The 21,047-nt window shown below is 37.6% G+C and overlaps 1 protein-coding gene across 11 annotated transcripts in view; it reads left to right on the forward strand.

The window, feature by feature from the left end:
- Positions 1-21,047, forward strand: part of LOC109030972 (uncharacterized protein CG43867) — a 259,857-nt gene that overhangs the window by 224,996 nt on the left and 13,814 nt on the right. For 6 of the 11 annotated variants that reach the window (XM_072297737.1, XM_019042216.2, XM_019042220.2 and 3 more), the window contains 13 exons: positions 6,588-6,713; positions 7,978-8,213; positions 9,343-9,602; positions 10,129-10,403; positions 11,871-12,015; positions 12,663-12,758; positions 13,898-14,187; positions 15,179-15,343; positions 16,079-16,240; positions 16,953-17,120; positions 17,949-18,054; positions 18,874-18,986; positions 19,212-19,409. In XM_072297737.1, the coding sequence (XP_072153838.1) occupies positions 6,588-6,713; positions 7,978-8,213; positions 9,343-9,602; positions 10,129-10,403; positions 11,871-12,015; positions 12,663-12,758; positions 13,898-14,187; positions 15,179-15,343; positions 16,079-16,240; positions 16,953-17,120; positions 17,949-18,054; positions 18,874-18,986; positions 19,212-19,409 (2,340 nt within the window). Of the gene's footprint in view, positions 1-3,100; positions 3,362-6,587; positions 6,714-7,977; positions 8,214-9,342; positions 9,603-10,128; positions 10,404-11,870; positions 12,016-12,662; positions 12,759-13,897; positions 14,188-15,178; positions 15,344-16,078; positions 16,241-16,952; positions 17,121-17,948; positions 18,055-18,873; positions 18,987-19,211; positions 19,410-21,047 lie in introns of those variants that run through there. The other 5 variants (XM_019042219.2, XM_019042222.2, XM_019042217.2 and 2 more) reach the window with 3 other exon arrangements.

Below are 21,047 nucleotides of genomic sequence, written 5' to 3' on the forward strand. Positions count from 1 at the left end.
CGTAATCCCGTGAAAATTCGAGTGATTGTTCTTCTTTGGCCTTTCGAGAGTATTCGCTCAATTTCATAGAAAAGGATCGGGTTTCAGTTTATTCTCCGTTAGAAAAAGAACATGTAAGAAGAAATATCGAAACTTCACAACATTATAACAACTGTTCAAAATATAATTTCAGTTTTACAATGGAAATATCGTACGCAATCTATATAATAAAGTAACATTTGACGTTGTGAGTGAGAAAATAAATGAATGAGTGAGGGATTGAGTGAGTGAAGATTTTCACTCATAATTTAGGGACGGTCCTTTAATCAGAACTTTTCTAACGTTTGAAAATGTGAGGGTTTAATTTTTCAAGTTTGCAGCGATAGAAAATTGCTGGAGGTGAGAGCAAATCACATAGCCCCAAGTGAGTTCTTCAACATATCCTCCTGCTTCAAAAGAAGCAAAAACCAGGGGCGGATCCAGCAGATTTCCATTACTGGCTGTCTAGCTATCCCCCTTAAACCTGTATTGAATAATCGATTCTTGTCGAAGTACCTAGCTCCTCCAGAAATCGATCCATTTCGTTAGGTTTAATTGGAGCGAGAACATGGTTGCCAGCTCCTCGGATCCCCTATTCTGCCGTGCTAAGGAAGAACGCCGTATGAACCTTCAGGCGTCGCCAAATTTCCTCTGATAAAACAAGAATTTCCTGGTAAACTTATGAATATTTTTATTTCAATTTTTCAGATAATTATCCTTGCAATTCCACCAAAAAGTCCTGAAAATTTCAAGGGGAAATATTCATTACTTCCTTCAGAAATGAACATTTTATCGAAGGAAATTTGGCAACTCTCGAATGTTCATACGGCGTTCTTCCTTAGCACGGCAGTATTGGCAAAAATGAAGACTCCACGCACAGAACTTTCTGCAGATCCAAGTAGCATGACGGAGTACAAACTACAGAGGGAAATCCGGCAGCGTCCAAGTATATAGCTTTCACGGAAGCTTTAACTGCAGTGTGCCAACTTCGGATTACCTTTTCGTCCGCTGCATGCTTATGGCGCCACCGCAAACTCATTTGCCACCCCCGAAGACCCTCCTCCCTCACACGATGCACCCACCCTTCCCTTCTCGGTCCTCGGTTCCTGGAAACTTTCTTGACAAATTCAGACATTCAGGGCCCTCAGACATCTTCTTTGGGATCAACACCCCCCTACCTCCCGTTCTCTAGTATCCTCGATTCGCCGAGAAAACGGTTTCTGGTGGATTGATCTGCGCTCGTCGGGTTGGGTTTGTATCCCCGAGAAACGGGTCGGATTCTAGGGAATTTTAAAGCCCCTCAGTGTACCTAGGGAGCTTTCGAGGAAAGTCCGAGTCCAGGATGTTTCAATGAGCGTCTTAAAATGCCAGCTCGGGTGGGCGAAACACCCGGAAATACACGGGGGATCTAATTCATTGGGGAAATAATCACAATCTGGGGAAATATGGACAAGTGAACCTGAAAAATGGGGGATTTTGGTACGCAGGAGAAATGAAACTTTCAAATATTTACCGCCTGAATCTTTGTGAAGGTGATTCATTAGGCTCTTGGTAACTGAGAGTATCGAGAAAACGCAGAGAATTTAATTTGCGGAAAAATCGAACGAATTTTGGGAAAAAATTGACGATAAACAAACTAACAAACAAAAAAATTCAATATTTTTAGTGGAAACATGCCGAAGTTAGATTTCTTTCCGCTGGAATCGTTTGTTGGCTAAATTTCATATTTTTTATGATTAATTGAAACGCATGAGAAGTAAGGAAAATTTAAAAAAAAAAAAAAAAAAAAAAAAAACGTAGGGAATGTGGAATTTGGAAAAACCTCCGATAAAGCTATCGAAACACAGAAAAATGATCGAGAACTTATAGTATAACTATCGCAATCGCTAGAAATTGATGATAAGATTACCATCTTTCAATAATTTTGCTGTGTTTGCAATCGGACGAAGGACAAAGGGCAAGGTAAATCTGGAAAGTCAGACGAAACCAGTGTTCGAAACTCACAGGCACCAACGCTTCAAATGCGTCCAAAAAATCGGTCATGGCGCCTGAAAAATTAAGGCTCTACGCCAACGTAGCCCCTAAAAATTGCCCCCCAAAAAATCTTAATTTTTCTGTTTGGTGATTTTTTGAAATTGCGATGCACGGTACCGAATTGTAATTTCTGTAAATGCGCCGTGATATTATACAGGCAAAAATTCAATTTAGGCCCTAAAGATCGAGCTTGATGGGCCACATGGCTCCTGAAACTTAGAAGTAAGTTTCTATCACTGGACGAAACCTAGAATATTCAAGGATATCCTGGAAAAGTTAGGTGAAAACTGGATCAATCAGAATCTGCGCAAACCTGAATAAGTCAGAGAAAATGTACAAAAATTATAGGAAATCTGAAAAAATCTAGGAAAACGTAGAAAAGTGCGAGAACGTCAATGCCGAATCTCCGTGGCAGGGTTGCCACAGTCAGGGAATACCGGGAAACCGGAAAGTGTCAGGGAAAAATTGTCATTCAATTTTATTTGCATTATAGAATGGGTTTGACGTTTTAATTATTAAATTTTGCCTGAAAACTATTTAAAATTATGTCTTTTTGACCATCTGGGATATCTTCAATTATCAAGGAATTTTAATCAAATGCGTCAGGGAAATCAGGGAAATGCATCTTTCAAATTTTGTGGCAATCCTGCCGTGGGCACCCCAGGTTGCTTCTCTGTGTCCCTCGAGAGGTCACAGAACCCGGATCGAAAAGCGCACCGGAAACTGGGATCCGCATCATCCCGGAAACGGGAAATCTGGGCCAGGCCGGTGGCGACCACCATCAGCTGATCGCGAATGACGTCACCTCGTAAAAGCGCACCCCCGGGGTGTCGACCTTGGAACGCCGCCGGGCATCGGGCCATCCCGTCCCGCGTTCCCGTTCCGTTCCCCGTCTCGGACGCGGACCGCGGTCGGCGTCCCTCGCACCGCGACGGTCACCATGGCAACCGGCCGCGGGAGGGTAGCGCCTCCGCCGCGGAACGAGGGGTGCCATCGATTTTTGTCCCCCCGCCCCTCCTCTCCCTTCAGTTCCGCCCGCCGTGGCCCCTATGCCGCTCCGCTCGTCGCCTTTCAAAAATGAATGAAACGCGATTTTTCGGGATCCCGTGACGTGCCGACCGAGATTTTCCGGATTTTGTCGATTTTGTGTCGGAGGGTTTTTCGGGATGCCGCGATCGAGTCGACCCCCCTCGGCGAGCGATTTCGGGTCGGGAGTGATTTCGGTGGCGACATAACCTCTCTCGCGGAGCTTTGTAAGGGCTGCCGTGATTCCATGTCCAGCTGACCTCTCCAGCGCCCTGAACTGAGTGTAAGCTGAATTTTTTCGCTTTTTACCGAGTGCCTCTATTTTTTTTATTAAAGAAAAATCCTAAACCTCACCCTGTTTTGTTTCCAGAGGATTTCCGGCCTCAGATCCGTACTTTTCGATGAGGTTTCACGATTCGATAGACAAAGAGGAAAAGTCAGTTCCTCGTAGTCTAAATTTTTTGGACTGCATTGTGTAAAAAAGAACCACTAGTTTTGGCTCATTAAAGCTTGGGAACAACGTTTTCCCGCTAGTTTCCTTATTCAGATAGGTGTTTTTATAAATGAGGTAGAAGTAGTGGTTCCCTATTGCGAAATGAAGTCCGGTTGTCCTAGACATGTCTAGTATCTTATAGGGGCTTGAGTGTTTTTTGCACAAAATTTTTAATTCAGAATAATTGGGTTCGGCCGTCCAGTATTCTCGTGCGCCTTGGAAAATTGCGTTGGGAAATACGCGGAGATAGCTGAATAGTACATATCTCGATTTCAAAATCCCTATCTCAGATGGTGTAATGTTGCGGGAGGGTGCGAGTGTGCTAGTAGAGAATGTAATAGTGTGCTAGTATCTTCGCTGAAAGCCTAGGTAGCCCCTTGCATTTTTCATTAGCTTGAAATGAGTGCTTTCGCCGAATGAACTGGATTTTACTCGCTGTGTGCAAGTTAGCATGGAATCGAAAATTCCTTGTAGACTGTCCATGGGCAGAATAAATTGCCTGAATATGTCTTAAATAACCTGCTCTTTGCAAGCAGTGACACCTTTTAGTTCTTTTCTGAATGCGTCAATTTTTTTTTTTTTAAATATTTTTTTATAATTCTAGGTTCTATGGTTTTTTTTCTTTCTCCCTCTCTCTTCCTCTCTTTTCTCTCCCTCCCCTTATCTCTCATCAGGATGTCTACAAGTCCGGAAATAATACTGATTTTTTAAGGGCGGTCCGGAAGTACTGAAAAAGTGCTGAAATTCCACAAAAAGGTCCGGAATTTTCATCATTTTTTGTCATTTTTGTCGCAATTTGAGCGAGAAATTGAGATTTTTCGAAATTCGTCAATTGGAGGTACTTCTGTTGAGGAGGTACTGAATTTCTTGGGAATGTACTGAAAAAGTACTGAAGAAGTACTCATTTCTGGTCAGTCCGTTTTCGTAGACACCCCGCTCATTTACTTTTCTTTGCAAGATTCTTTTTTCTACTCAATGTTGGAAGTAGTAGGAAAATAGGCATTAACCCCCACAAATTACACGGGCCTGATGGGGCTAAAAATATATTGTTTCTTATGGGATGTCAAGCCCAAATTTAACACAGGAACATAGGATTTTCATTTTACATACAGGGCCGATTCGCCCAGGCTCGAGCCCGGGCCTGCGATAGATCGATTAATCGAGTGATATATTGACCTATCGATTGCGTCACCCTTTGCCCCGTTTCTTTGATCGATTATCTCGGGTGGCTTTTTTTTTCGGGGAGATAAGGCCACAAATGTCGCGGAAGAGACGGGGCAAAGGGTGACGCAATCGATAGGTCGATATATCGCTCGATTAATCGATCTATCGCAGGCCCGGGCTCGAGCCTGGGCGAATCGGCCCTGTATGTAAAATGAAAATCCTATGTTCCTGTGTTAAATTTGGGCTTGACATCCCATAAAAAACAATGTATTTTTAGCCCCATAAGGCCCGTGTAATTTGTGGGGGTTAATGCCTATTTTCCTACTACTGTTGGAATGCTTTCTAAAATTGCTAAACTGCTTTCGTTTTAATCAGAAGTACGAGCAGAGGACTTGCCAAGGAAAAACCCTGCATGAGCCTTTAGACTTTGCCAAATTTCCTTCTAATGAAATATGATTTTTTGGAAGGCTTGTGATTGATTTTCCTCCAATTTTTCAGAGACTGTTATTTTCAGATTGCTGTATGGGATCTGAAATCGGAGAATTATTCATAACGTTTCTAAAAATGTATGTGTATCAAAGGAAATTCGGCAACGTGAGATCGTGTATACGACGTTTTTCCTTCGCACGGTGGAGCAAGAGTCACGCCTCACGCTAAGTCTGTCGTGCAAAGGAAGAACGCCGTATGAACATTCGAGCGTTGCCAAATTTCCCTCGATAAAATGTTTATTTTTGAGGAAAATTATGAATCTTTTTCCTTGAAATTTTCAGAAGTTTTAGATCAAATTACAAACAAATTTATCTGAGAAATTGGTAGGCAAATATTCAAAAAATTGCCTGAAAATTAGTCATTTGCAAGGGGAAATTTGGCAACGCCTGAAGGTTCATACGGCGTTCTTCCTTAGCACGGCAGAAGTGCCGTATGCACCTCACGGAAAATATCTGGAAAATTTTGTTTCCCGAAATTTTAATATCCTGTCTTATTTTTCCACCTACTCCCCGTCGGCGAAATAATCACATTGAAAAATCGTCGGCTGGAAACTCAACATCTCCATCACTCTTTTGTTAGACAAATCGACCTTTTTGTTAAGCGCGTCCTCCCCCCCCCCCCCTCCGCACATTAATCTTGCAGTCGCAAGATTATGCAAGAGCCCAGGATAATAGAGTTGTGATTTGAACGACGCATTGGGTAATCGTATTCAGAAGGAAGGAAGTAGTCGCGCCTTCAATTTTTAGCATATGTAACATGGCCATCCATGGAGTTAGAATAGTCGCATCCAAGCGTTGCTGAAGGCGCTTCCTCTTGTGTTGATGGCGCGGTGGAACTAGAAAAACGCGTTGCCCCGTTTGCCACGTTTCAAATAACCCGTTATTCTTTATTCTTTGTAAAAAAAAACGAAAGCTTCATCTCAAAAAAAAAAAAAAAATCCAGTGATCTTTCGTCTGCGTGCGTACACGGAAAAAATTAAATTACTGATTTAACAATTAAATTGCTAAAAAAAAAGTGACTGCAATGTTTCAACGTAGATTTTACAACAAAAAAATGCTACTTTAACCACTATTATAAGCTAATTTAACCACAGGGGTGGTTAAAGTAGCATTTTTCTTGTTGTAAAATCTACATTGAAACATCGCAGTTACTTTTTTTAGCAATTAAATTGTTAAATCAGCAATTTAACTTTTTCCGTGAGAATATTCCATAATCAAAGTAACGGAGTTTGGTTCGTTTTGTCAAAAGGACCTGTGATCATGGAGTGAGTGCGTGTTGTTACTCGAATACTTTTGATGAAAATTTCTAACTGATTCACTTTGCATTACTTTCTCTTCAAGTTTGTCAATTTATTTTGTTCCAGGTTCGAGTCATGGAGCAAAAGCTCGGACAGGCGGAATGGAATCTGCCTGTAGACAGAGACGTGGATGCGAACACCAATGATAAAGAACAGACGATAACCAAACTAGCTACACAAGTTGAAGAGCAGGTATTTTACCCTCCCCCCTCTTTCTTTTTATATAAATGAACTTTAATTTTTAATAAGAAGGGAGGGGGAGTCCAAGGAGAACAATATCTTGCCCCTCTAAAGGAAATGTAATGACTTCATTTTGCTATGAACGCGTGCTTCTATTTCTGGCTCATCGATAAAAGCACCCATCTGCATCGGGGAACGAATGACGAATACGTTGTTTCTTAAATGAACCAGAAATAGTAGTTTCTTATTATTGCAAAATGCAGTCCGATTGTTGGATTTAGGATGCTTCTATTGCAATGCGTTTTTAAAGAAGTTTGTTCAAGTGCAGATGAGTTTTTTTTGCAAGACATCAAAGAGACTCAACTATCTCGATCTTTGTAAGCTCTTCGTCGTCAATTTGCTCGTTTAAGATGAAAGTTTTCTAAATTAAATTCTTCCTAATCCTAATTGAAAGAGTCAAAGCCAGAGTGGTTTAATTGTATCGCAGTGTTGCGAAGTTTCGCTTGTCAATGTATTTTTTTACTCCAGAATAGTTGCACTTTTTTTAAAGAATTTTTTGAATTTTCCACGTAAAATTCCCAAAAAATCTTGATGTAAATGATATACCTATTGATTAGTAAAGAAACATGTTGTTAGAAGAAACTTTGCCACGTTGCAATGCAAACAGGTGCCGCTGCCTTCGACCTTCTTATACAGTAAAAGCTCGCTAAGTGGAATTGTGTAGGGACCGAAATAAAATTCGACTTAATCGGCGTTTCGTTTTAACCGTAGTTCGACTTAGCGAGCCTTTACTGTATTTTTATGAATAAAAAAATCAAAGAGCATTGTATAGGTATATGAGCACTTTTCCTTACATTTTGTGTTGTTTCTTTTGTCAAATACTACCATATTTTTGTGTACCTTCCGGAAATCTAAATTTTCGCACGCATAAATCCGCTGAACACGAGTACCTAGCAATAATATTCTGCAAATCAGAATCGAATTTTTTAGAATGAAAACGCACTATAATTAAGAAACTTAAAATTGGTCAATTTTCATAAAAGCAATCGAAGATGGCGCATCCATGTCAATTTGGGCCTTTAAAATGTCCCCGAGTAATTGTTTTGTGGCACCAAAAAGCTTTTTCTTAGACCAACTTCTTTACCCTCTGCAGTTTTTTGTCTTGCGAACCGTTTCATTTTCTCCGAGTCGGTGTGTTTCCATTCTCTTTTATCCAATGATGTGCTGCATCTCAAAATATCCCTCTAAAAAGTCATGTCGTCATCTTTTTTTACAGCGGCAACTGCGATTACAAGAGGCCAAGCTAGTGGAAGCAAAAGCAGCACGCATCAAGGAATGGGTGATGAACAAGTTGAGAGAGCTGGAGGCTCAGAACGATCATCTGCGGCAGCAGAATCACAAGTGCAATCAACAATTGGAGCTCCTCAGGCGGCACATGGCCCAGCTGAGTGCCAATCGGCTGGCCGCCTCCTCTTCCTCCCTTCATCGTGTCAATAGCACTGGATCAACGCAGTAAGTCAAAGGCTATTTTGGATCTGGATAAACTATTAGAAAATCAGATCCATGGCCAAAGCACGAAACCACATACCTCCATTGCGATATTTCAAAATCTCCGATCCTAAATTTCCGAGGTTTTTCGAAGAGAAAAAAGTCAACTTCATACAAAATAATCTGCTAACAGAGAAGAAAAATCAGGGAAATTTTTAAGAAATTACGTCAAGTATTTTTCTAAAGATAAAATTAAGTATAAGAAAAAGTCTACAATGTCGCAAACCAAGATACATGGTTTCGCACTTTCGCTATCTAGAAATTTAATGGCTATTGATTGGAAAATCACTTAAATTGCACATGCAAAGTCTCGGGTTGAAACGAATGAAACTTGCCTATATTTTTGTATTTTATTTTTGTTAAAGCCAATATACCTTTAAAGTTGAAGAGGATAGCAGTAATCTATTGAAACTGAGTTTTGTCTACTTCGCTTGTGCAGGAAAAATAGAAGCTGTCCAATATATTTCTGAAAATTTTGCCAAGAGCATATTATCTCAATCTACTCTGTTCGCCATCTTCAAGAATTAATTTAAAAGAAATAACTCTCAAATATTTGTTAAAAACTTCCAATAAAAAGAAAGAGAAGGCATATCCTCCATAATATTTTACCCTATAATATGAAATCACAAAGGTAACACATAACGCTTGAGGAGCATTTCGCCTCGGGGAGATGGACCACAAAGCAATCAAGGGGTGTGGCTTTTTAATTGATTAATAATTTAAAAGTCAGTATGTATGCAAATGACACTTAATTAACCTCTAGTTATCCTATTTGAACAATGCCACAGAATGCCAAACATCCATATAGTCTCAATCGAAGCTTACTTGATATTTTCATAGTGCCCTTAATAAAAAACTTGGAAGGAATTAATTTGAAAAAAAAGGTGAAACTTAGTCTGCTCAGTCCAGCTGAAGGGATAGTGTACCAAGTAATTCACTGTTTTAATTATTCTTCTTGTTTTGTTAAACACTGTTTTTTATTTTCATGAACGCATGTTTGTCTCCGATTTTATTCTTGGTGGATGATAACTTCTATTCAGTCTCTAGTAATTATGATTCATCAATTAATACAACGTCTGTCATTCTGTTTCAGTGCACTTCTTGACAATGCAGAACCTGTGTATGCAGAAGTTGACCGGCAGCGGAAACATGTGGAACCAGCAAACAAAATGTCAACCAGTGCCTTAGCAGCTCCAACAAATGCGGCTGTATCCTCTACTATCCTCGGACACCGGAGACATCTCTCTGCTTGCAATATTCCTTCTACAAACAACACCAATCCTCAGCCAGAGCTCAATAATGAGCTTCAAGCGGCTGTCGAATCGCTTGCATTGTTACCCGTCCATATTAGGCGTAAGTATCCTAAAAAACCTTTGATCACCTCAGCCATCCTTTTTAGAACATTACAAAAGAGAAGAAAAATAATTAAAATGGAGTCAGATTTTAAAACTATAAGGTGTCAATTATTTACAAGGGACTCAAAATAATTGTATTTATTCTAAACTCACTTTCATAATATGCCTAATGGCCACATTATTACCCTTTTTCCCCCTTTATCAAGGAATAAAATTAGAGATAAAAATGAAGTAGAAAAAGCAAATAGGAGATACAAAATGAATGAGTGTTTAGTAGTGTCTTTCATATCATGGCTCTTTGGCAGGGCTGTTTCTTAAAGAAATTTGCTAATCAGTACTTGGAGGCTATGCATTTTTCTAATGTGAGCTATTGTAATGCTCTTTCATAACAACTGAGCAGAACTGGCACTCAGCCTGTTTTGGTAAAATTTTGCGAGTGGTTTAAGTGAAAGAAATCTTCTTTTGTGTAGGAAATATTGTGGGTGAGGAAATACTCTAATTGTGATTATTTTTCAATTTTTTAGCTAAATCGGAAATCGTGGAACCAGATGTTGGTCATGATTACGCTGAAATCTACACACCAAGCCACGAAAAGTGTCCTTGGGAGAACGAAGCCAAGCCTCCTACTCCACCACTCCATAGGTTTCCTTCGTGGGAAAGTAGGATCTACCAAGTTGCTAATGAAGGCCTCAGCACAAATGTCGCCGATCAGGCTGATTCCAGCAACAATAATGCTGGTCGTGCAGTGAACTCTGGCTACTGTGATATTAGTGTCCCTGTCTACGCAACAGTCAAAGGAGTGAGTATCCGATCTATTCCCCAACATTTCCATGGCTAAATTTTTTAATGGAATGAAAGGTGGCAAAATAGTGCAGGGTGCACACCATGGTGTCTAGAACTGGGAATACCGGGATTCATCAGGGAATGAAAATTTACAAGAAAAATCAGGGAATCCGTTCCAGATATCGGGAATCTCTTCTTCTACCGCTTGGGGATCAGTCCATTTCAAATTTGGCGGTCTAATCTGACCAAGCGCTATTATTGACTTCTTGAATTACATATTAGAAGCTTAAATCATCAAAAGAATGGAGATGACCAGATTATATACCAGATTATATACCATTGACCAGATAATATAATTATCAGGAACGATATCGAAATTAAAATTTTGAATGTGCGCCAAAGAAATGGCTGAAAGATTAATTGAAATCAATATTCATATACGGATTTCTGGAGAATTATATTCTTTTCCCCCAGAAAATTCCAAAGAAGTGGGAGAAAACTTCGGTTTCTCATCAGGGAATGAGCTCCTGGAAATCAGGGAAAAATCAGGGAATAAGCCTGGTCCAAAATTCTAGACACCACGGCTCACACTTTTTTGCGGGAAGTACAAGGCCATTTCAATTAGAGTCCAATATGCTGGAGCTCTAATAAGTATTCAGAACGAGACTGAGGCAGAAGAGTGCATGTTGTGTCATGTTTTAGTGTTTAATTTCATGTTTTTTTATGCGCATGGATATGTTGGAGATTATTTCGTAATAAAAATTGGGGTTAAAATTTCGCCATCCGACCAAAATTCACATGGCCACATGTTGTTTGGTCAGAAATGTCCCCTTATGTACTCTTTAATTGTTTTTAACCTTTCCAAAATAAATCAAGGAGAAAAATTTCTGCTTCCTCTATTTAGACAAATTCATTACAAGAGGGAAAAAAATTTCTCCACAGAACAGAAACACTAAATGATTACCTTCATTCTCCCTTATTGTCAAATTATGTAGCATTATTTAATGAATGTAGAAGTGAAAACCTAAATTGATCACTGTGGGCATGCAAATACTTTTATTCCTGTTATCAGTTAAAATGCTGATCTCAAATTTTAATAGTTTTCGTTTGCAACACTCTTTCAATGTAGACCGTCGTAAAAGCTATCACTAACAATCCAATCAAAATCAAATGGCTTTAACCTTTCTGCAAAAATATCGCTTTGCAACTAAAAAACGTATTAAGCATAATGAAATATTTCAGGGTGAGTGATTGAATAACTTGTATCAACTTTGGTATTTTTAGAGTCGAAGACTTAGCTGACAGTATATCATTTTAGAATTCTAAATGTGTTGATTTTTCTCCTATTACTTCCCATTTTTCAAGACATTTCTGCTATTACATTTCTTAACTATTTTAAAAAAGTTAGTTAGTTCATTTGTCCATTATGACTTTTTACCTTCTTTCTATTTATCATGTCTCTATTTTTCTCTCCTCTCCCCAGCGCGCTAGTCAAATCAGATCGATGCCTTTCACCGGTGATTCAAGCGATGACTCGTCGGATGGTGAGGGAGAACACACGCATTACTCTCATCACTCAACAGAGACTCGTATCACTAACAGTAGTAGTGATAACACTGGTGAGAATTGTACGGCTCAAGTAACATTTTCACTTTTATTTTTTAGTCTTACATGTAATCCTTCATAGGTGTCACAAGTAAAAATCAAAGCATCTGTGGCACTGAATTTCACATCTGATCACCTCCAATTTCCAAAAATTATTCTAAGATTTTTCTGCCACCGGCAAATCATGAACGACTTTAGAGGTACATATCGACGGGCAAAGTGCGAAACCACGTATCCTCATTGCAGTGTTCCAAAATTTTTGCCTCTATTATTTTCGCAAAAAAACAAACCAACTTTCTAGGAATTTTATACAGAGTATTCCACAAAAAGACAGGCTTATGAAAATACTATTGAGTCTCATGAGAAGAAGCACTGCTATTTTTTTTCCGTGATATTTTACGGAGGTATCTTTTGAGGTTCAATCTTTGCTTAAAGTGTCTTTATTTAATTAATGTGTCTATATATTAATTCCTTTAAATTATTTCTCATTGTCCTGAAAAGTCAAATGGAATTTTTCATCCTAACGATGAATACTTTATGTAGAAAAGAAAATTTGGATCACCAATAACCGTGATCATCTGTTGACATCGGACTGCAAAATCTTGCTCTCTCATCACTTTTGATTTTACTTTATACACTTTCCTAAAAAATTTTCCTCTTTGTTTTTCAGATACTTCCATATCTAGTTCAAGTCCCAGCAAAAGCCAAAAAACATTATCCAGTTTATCTCCCGCTAAACGAAGTTCCTCTGGTTCACCCTCAAAAAGTAAGTGCTCATGACCCTCACTTCTCTACTTTCCGCATCTCTCTAATTATCCTGTGATGTAGTTTTTGTAGCGCTGGCTCTATGAACAGGAGGCCCCGTGTTTAATCCTCGGCTAGGAGGTTCTAGTTTGATGAGCTCAAACACTGGCTGCCTGGAGTCGTTTATTAAGAAAGACTAAGGGAGATGGGGGTCTAATTGTAAGCACAGGATCACGTTGTGGAGAACTAGTTGAAGGAGAAGAATGTATGCTCAGAGCTCTCTCAAGAGGTGAAATCCAATGTCAATGAGCCACCTAATATCATAGTTATTATTTATAGACTGTACATTTATAAATGTGAATAAACTTAATGTAGTCCAAAGTGATATGTCACTTAAACACAACCTGAGGAAAAAAGGCTTAAAATTGTCAGCCTTTTTTCCCCAGGTTGTTTTAGTGCTATATCTATGTATATATGGGTATCACGTATGAAATGAAGATGGGAGTATCATAGTATCATATTAAAATTTTATGTAGAATTCAATGTATGCATTGAACCTTTCCAAGTCCGACTCATCAGTTGGAAAATAATGGATTTTTCTACGTTACTGAACACTTCTCACTCACAGAAAAACTAGGGTCCATTCAAGTCAAATCAAGCTTCAAACTGATTTTAATATATTTAACGATGGAAAAACTTTCCTGTACACTAAATTTTTGTCAACAAATTTAATGGCATCTTGTATCAAAAGAGGAAGGAAATGTTTGTGTAAGCAAGCGGTAGTTATTTGCTTAAGGTGCAGGTTGATTTCATTGCCTGATTTTGCACTTGATTTTGTTTTTTCTGTCATCTGGAAGTTTGAATTTTCTGTTTATAATGTAAACCACGAACTTTCATCTCTTCCTTAAGAGTTGATTTTAGAAGTTTTTGATGTGTTTTATATGCTCTGCATAAAAGTTTGCCGAGATAACGTATGCTGGCCTTATTTCTTAGCCTGTCAAGTGGTCCATTAGAAATTACTCCATCTTAGCTGGATCAACCTGGATTTTCAAAATGTATTTGATGAAGACATCTTAAATGACATTATCAAAACATACATAAATTATATGCTGTGATTTGTTAAATATTGTAGTTTTCAGTGCTTCTATTTTTGCCTTTTAGATACATCATTTGTTTCTGAGTCGGGTGTATCTGATGACTATGCTATTCCTCCTGATGCAATATCATGCTCCGGGGACTCGAGTGAATGGTCATCTTTGGTTTACCGTGCAACTGCCAACAGTGCTGTGATCGATAGCCCAAGCCGGTCCCAACGACAAAATGCGGTCAATGACTCTAACGCAGCCCTGGAAAAATCTGGTCATTTAGCAAAACTGGGCGGGAAATTCAAAACATGGAGGCGGAAATGGTTCCAGCTGAGTAATGGGAAATTAAAATATTGGAAGTCACAGGTAAGATGGACATGAAAAATGTATCATTGTTTCTCTTTGAAGTCAAACCCCCTGCTCTGGTCAGACAATCGGCCTAGATTCTGTTGAGTACAAACTTTGACCATCATTATGCTTCATGGCACCCATATCATTTTGCATAAATCACAGATTTTTCTCAATTATTGTGAAATCTTTTCTTGAAGAATGACAATCAAATTTAAAATTTGTTTACATAAATAAGGCGCACCTCTCATTAAGTTTTACCCAAATAAAATCTCAAGTTTAGACTGAATTTTTTCTCATGCCTAGGAAACTGTGGAAAGAGAGTCATAGAATAGCAGAATATGCCACTAAACTTATTTTGAAGTGACGGAATAATACTTATCTCACTTCTAACCTAACTGTCAACAAGGCTGCCTGAGGGTGATAAAGTTTAAATTTGAGATGTCCGAAGAGGCCTGTAGGAAAGTTCAGAAAGATTTTTGTGCTCAATTCTAAATTAAGAACTGTGCCTTTTTCTGAATTTGAACTATCGCAATTTCTCCTTTTTTGGTTCTTTAAGATTAATATCTTGTGGACATTACAAAAAATCTATAGCTAACGTTTACATATTTAAGATTTCTATTTTCAATTTGAGATTAGCCAAAAAGCAGTACTTATCGATGGTAGATCTAAATATCTTGCTTTGCAAAGTTGCAGACATCCTGTCATACTTTATTTTTTCCATGTGAAACTACTAAACGTCATTTCTAGAAAATTTCAATGATTTTTCTTCTCTTCATGAAGAATTTTCTCTTAAAGGTTTAAGCCATGATGTTGGTTCTGTATCATTTCAAAAAATTTCAGCCAAAATATACATTTTTGAAGTTTCGCCTTTAATATAAGTATATCATGGAACGTATGTCAGCTAAAAAAAGTTTTTCACAGGAAAACTGCCGCAATAGGATTCAGGAATTGTTTGATGAAAATCCATCACACTTATCATGTGCCATTTTGGTATTCATTTTTTCAGAATGATGTAGGGAAGAAACCACAAGGAGAGATAGTCATAGATGAACAGTGCAGAATCACGCGAGCAGACGGTGCTGCAACATTTGAAATATCAACAGGAAAGAAGACCTATTATCTCACAGCCGACTCCAATCTCGCTATGGGAGATTGGGTCCGTGTACTCCAGGTGTGTTTTCAATCATTAGTAAAGCAACTTGTGGACTTCGGTATAGCTTATTTATGATTGAGGGTCAATTTTTTTTTGGAAAGACAATTTATGCAACTAATGCTTTTACTGCTGAGGCAGCCATAAAACTGTCAGTATATGCGGTAATTACCTCTCCATCTGCCTTAGTGACACCTTCCATCAAGTTTATCTAGCTCTGTAAATTTATATGGGAAATCCGCATATGTTGTTTATAATGTTGTTTTCTTTGTCGAAAAAGGACACAACCATTTTTAAATTATTCTCACCAATCCCCTCTCCTATAATATCTTCATAAAAGAAAAAACATGATCTTTATGATTGTATTTTATATTTAAATTCTCCCCCCATAGACTAAAATGTATACTCCACAGCCAATCATAGAGGGGGTTTTCCATTTTTTTCGAAACAAGGGTGTTAAATCCAAAGTTTGACTACAGCGGACAGCTCAGTTACCAAAAATTCACAAATGTGAATATCTAACAGTCAAAACTGGTCTAAATTAGGCCTAACACATCCTAAGCAGATAGTTGATCCAGTAGTAGGTTGAAGCATTACTTAGTACTTATTTTACAGTACTTATTTATCATTAGTACTCATGTCTTCCAAAAAAGGCTCCTAATAGCTATTACTCAATTTCTATACTTATTTCCCCCTCTCAGAGTGGGAGAGAGAAATTGCTCTCATTCTCATATGTCCTTATTTATTTCCATTCAGAATGTCCAAAGGCGGACTGCTACGAAACTTTTGTTGAGTAAAGAACACCAAAAACCGACTCTTCAAGGTTGGCTGACAAAGGTGAGGAATGGCCATGCTCGAAAATGTTGGTGCACGCTAATTGGTAAAATGTTCCTGTACTTCAAAGGACCCAACGAAACGGTGAGTTTTGTCTCTTGAATACTTTTATTTTTTGTAGCTTCAATTTTAAAGATTGTCCTGTTTGAATAACGTAAAGGCTCTGATTTTTCTCCCAATTACATTCAGGCCTTTTGAACTTTGCGCAGATTTTCTGAAGTTTAGTCCTTTGGAAGAGAAAATTTTTATCTTCATGTCTTGACTTTAATTTATTCTAATCAACAGCCTAAAAATCTCTCTCAAATAGATTTCTTGCATACCAGTGAATTGCACAGTGCTGCATGATTTTCATGGACGTTTTTGAAGTCTTATATTTTTCACACTCACACACTTCAAAAGTTCGAAAAATCGTCCCTCAGTGACCTTGACGTTACTGAACTAAGGGATGGGCCGATTTTCAGCAAAAATGAAACTCAATATAGACCCTATAGCAGTGAAGATCCATGCTTAGTTTCGTTTTGATCGTATCGATAGTTCCGAAAAAAACGGTCACGAAGGTTTGTTAGATCCCAGTTATATAATATAACTATACGATATATATTATATATCGTATTTTTTTATAAGCAACATTTTTCAACTCAGGGCTTCAGGACCAATGCTCTTTGAGCAAAAATTCCCGAAAATTACAAGGTTGTACCGTCTGCAATAGGTAGATATTTCTTCGAAATCTACCTATAAATATGAAAATTACTTTTTTTCTACTATGCTCATTAATTGTTTGAATTTATTCTTTTAGAACCCCATCGGACAGATTAACATGCGCGATGCAAGGGTGGAACAAGTGGACCATGTCAGTGACTCAGACTGTGAAGACAACGGTCAGGACAACACGCAGTTGACCATCGGTATTTTCCCGTCCCATCAACCACCAACTTACCTTTTGATGCCTTCAAAACAGGACATGGTGAGTGTCGGTTTAGAAATCAACTAAAATAGCTCAAACAACTCCAGTTGAAATGAAAAGAATTTTTAAAAGAAAATAATGATTTTCATTTTCTCTTTCTATTTCATAAAATATTCATTGCAACCATCTTACAATTGAGGCGATATTCCTCTCAAGCACCGAAATCCAAATCTGAGAAAAACGGGGGAAAATGTGCTGTTTGGTGTGCATTCAATCTTTCAAGCCCAGTATCAATAGGTATCTTTCAAACACAAACATTTTTCGGTCTCGGAAGATTGAGCGCATGCTGAATGGCATAATTTTTTTCGTCTTACTCGGAACTTGGATTCAATCTTTGGAAAATATCAACGTAATTGTGAGTTTTATCCAACCCATGCCAATGTGAGCTACTGGGAGTTATAATAACATCTGAACAATTTTAATTGGGATAAATTTAACTGCATTCCACATTTTGTAATGCCCTTGCTTGTTTTATTTCTTTTTTCTCTTTCTACATACCAAAAGCTCAGAAATAGAATGATGTGAAATTTATAGTGATTTTTTTCTCAACTTATAGTTCGTGATTTTTCAAGGCAAAATATTTCTTACTTTTCCGTTAAAAAAAAAAAAAAAAAAAAAAACCCACAGAGAAGAAGGCACCATGTAATATGATGGGCGGTTTTGGCTGAAGCCAAATCAAAGCCAGATATTTATCACAGGGGCAAAAGCTCCTTACTGTTATCATATATTTACTAGAAGAAAGATCCTAATGCTTTTAGGTTTTCAAATACCGTCAGTTCCTATATCATGTTCATTATTTTTCCTATTTTTATATTTTTAATTTTGCAGGATTCCTGGCTGTATCATTTAACAGTAGTCTCAGGAGCAGGCTCAAATGCTGGGACACAGTATGAGCAACTCATCCAAAAATTGATGGAAACTGATGGCGACCCAAGTAAGTTCTGAAATTCACAACCTCCAAGTCTCAACCCTGGAAAAATGTTAACTCCCATATTAATAACTTTTTTTTATTGTAAACTTACAATTGAACAAATATACATAGACATTCACAGACTGCTTTAGTCTTTACAGATTTGTTTTTATCATGAGATATTTGATAGAATAAAATAAGTGACGGTCTGCCGCAATCTTGAGATTCTCAGCGCCTTGTGTCATATTGGTTCCACCAAGATTTTAGAATGCTGAAAAGTTTTACTGATACTGTGAGGAATAATTAAATGTTTTACTTTACAAGTAAAATGGAGAAAAACTATATGAAGACACATTAAATTTATAAAAATTGAGAAAATCTTTAAGAATTAAAAATCTGGTTTGAGAGTAGAAATTTGAAGCAATGCAGAGGAAGGCAGAAAAATGATTTAAATTATGGAAATAACCATAAATGACCATAATTGAATGTTGCTACTCCTGTTTTTTGTTTAAATTTTTGACAAATGTTTTTCACTTATTAATGACTAAAACTGATCAAAACAATGTCAAAAAACAAGTTGAGGCTGTCTTAACGGATCGTATTCGTGACTGATGATCAGGACTCAATGTAATATCATCTTCCCGCTGACTGAACAAGCATGGATTCCGTGAGTTCAGACCTTTATATAGAACGAACAAATAGTCAGAACCTCTCGATATGAATAATTTAATGTTTCAACTGAAAAACTAAACTTGAGCAGGTGTTATCTATCTTCTATAAATCAAATGACTCCGAACAATTCTACATTTCAGGCACGGATTTTAATTTTTTGTTTTTTTGCAGATTGTGTTCTGTGGAGGCATCCTGCGCTACTGTATACCAAAGATACCTTGACTTCTCCTTTGACATCTCTGTCAAATGAAAGCCATCAAACAGAGGCTGTTAAACTGTTTAAAGTAAGATTTAAGTTCTTTAAAGTTCTCTCGTGCTTGCTATATCCATTCAAATCAAGTCAAATGTACCACAAAATTCCCTCAAATAATTTTAAAGGAATAAAATCCCAACTTTACATCTTTGAATTTCTTGCAGTTGATTGCATGATATTTTTTCTACCCAGACCTTGCAAGTTGAGAAATTTTCCACTGCAATTTTTTCTAATTCTGTTCTTCTATAATTTCCAGAGTTGCCAGTTGTTTACGTCTGTAGCTGTCGAGTCTGCAGGGATTGACTACCATGTCGTCCTTGCACAGAATGCTCTCCAGCAGTGCCTCGACATTCCAGAACTTCAGGATGAACTAATGTGCGCATTGATCAAACAAACATCGCGCCACATGTCGACCAAGATAGGCGTTCAGGTACTCAATCGCCTTCGGCATCGTGTAAGTGTCCTTTGCTTGGCTTAACTGCTTTAATCTAGGGATTGTCAACTGGTAATCACACTGTATTGTCACTTTGTTTGTTCGAAAATTTGTTGGATCTTCTTGTTAATCACACGGATGTCTAGTTGCTTGTTCTTCACACTAAGACTTATTCTCAGAGTGAGTGTTGTCTGGAAGTTATTTTAGCTGTGATGTGTTAGTCCTATCTTGGATCGTACGTGAGTTTCATTTTATTTAAGAGCGTCTCCTATACATTAATATCTCTCTCTGTGGTATTACAAATATTAATTATGATTACTGCAAACATTGAGGCATCAGCCGAAGCTTATTGAATTGTAATTTTGCTTTCATCAACCTCAGAATCTTAAGTACGGTTCAGATGGAAACTGTCTCACTTTGAGTGAATAGCAATGTTTGTATTCGTCTCACATATTTCTTCTGTGGTTTAAAATGGTTGTATGTTCAACTTTACGAAACTCAACAACATTCAGTAGTTTTCTCATTTTGTTTGAGGAAGTTAAAATTTTCGTAGTTCTCTTTTTTGAAAACAAAAAGCTATTTTGAGCTAATTTTCTTCCATCTTTTTTCGCCAAACTTCACTCAAAATTAAGATCACTCTTTACCCGAGGACCTTCCGTGGACTCTTCTAATTACATTTTTTCCTGGGACTTCAGTTGTCATCTTATGATGACTTTCTTTGGTATACTTTTCGTCAACAAGATTTGATGGTTTGATCATTTATACTTTTGGTCATCTTGAATGTCTCTTATCAGAGGGTCTTAATCTCTATTTCCTCAATTTTGGAATTATCTTTTTCCCCTCCCCCACGCAAATTGGCACTTTACTAATCTGCACCAAGTTTCTACTCTTCCCAAAGTTTTTGTCTCTGTTAAAATGAATGACAAAAATAAATATTGAGAAAGTTTAGTGTAACACAGTAAACATTCAAATTCTGTTCCTCTCATTCTTTCCCTCTAAAATTAAGAGGTACAATGGTACAATCACAGACGTGGGAATAATGAATGATTTCGTGTGCTATGTTCCCTTTTCTTTCCTTGAAAAAATTTAATCTTGTAGCCCATGAAAGAAGAATGTAAGTACTGGTATACAGATCAGTCGACTATATGGACATTTTATGAAATCAGCGATTCAGTTTTATTTCTTGTCCTCGCTAGATTTTGTGTAGGGATAGCGCAGAATTTTTTTAGTTAAATGACAGTATTCCTTTTTCTGGTAAATTAAATATGCCAAGCAACCTGCCTCCTTCAACGCTAGAAGAGAAGATTAGTTCAAATCTCTGCATGACACAAAAGAAAAAAATTATGTAATAATTTTCCAAAGAATGAAAGGTGAAAAGAGAGGAAACGAAATAGTCGACTAACGCTAGACTACTCCAGCTTTTCTGTGCCTGCTGAAATCAGTTACCTTTTTCTCTACTTTATGAGAAATTAAATTGAATCAGTCAGAAAATTTACATTTTAACTGTATTTTATTTCAAAGTTAGGATCAGTCAAAAAAATTGACATCGTGATGTACGACTCTCCGGTTTTTAAGGCGTTTTTTTAGAGTATGGACCAGCTGCAGCATGAGCAGGGGAAGAATCGTGAAACCTAATCTTTAAAGAATTGAAAGCTTTGA

This window comes from Bemisia tabaci, chromosome 3 (assembly GCF_918797505.1).
Source record: "Bemisia tabaci chromosome 3, PGI_BMITA_v3".
Taxonomy (NCBI): domain Eukaryota; kingdom Metazoa; phylum Arthropoda; class Insecta; order Hemiptera; family Aleyrodidae; genus Bemisia; species Bemisia tabaci.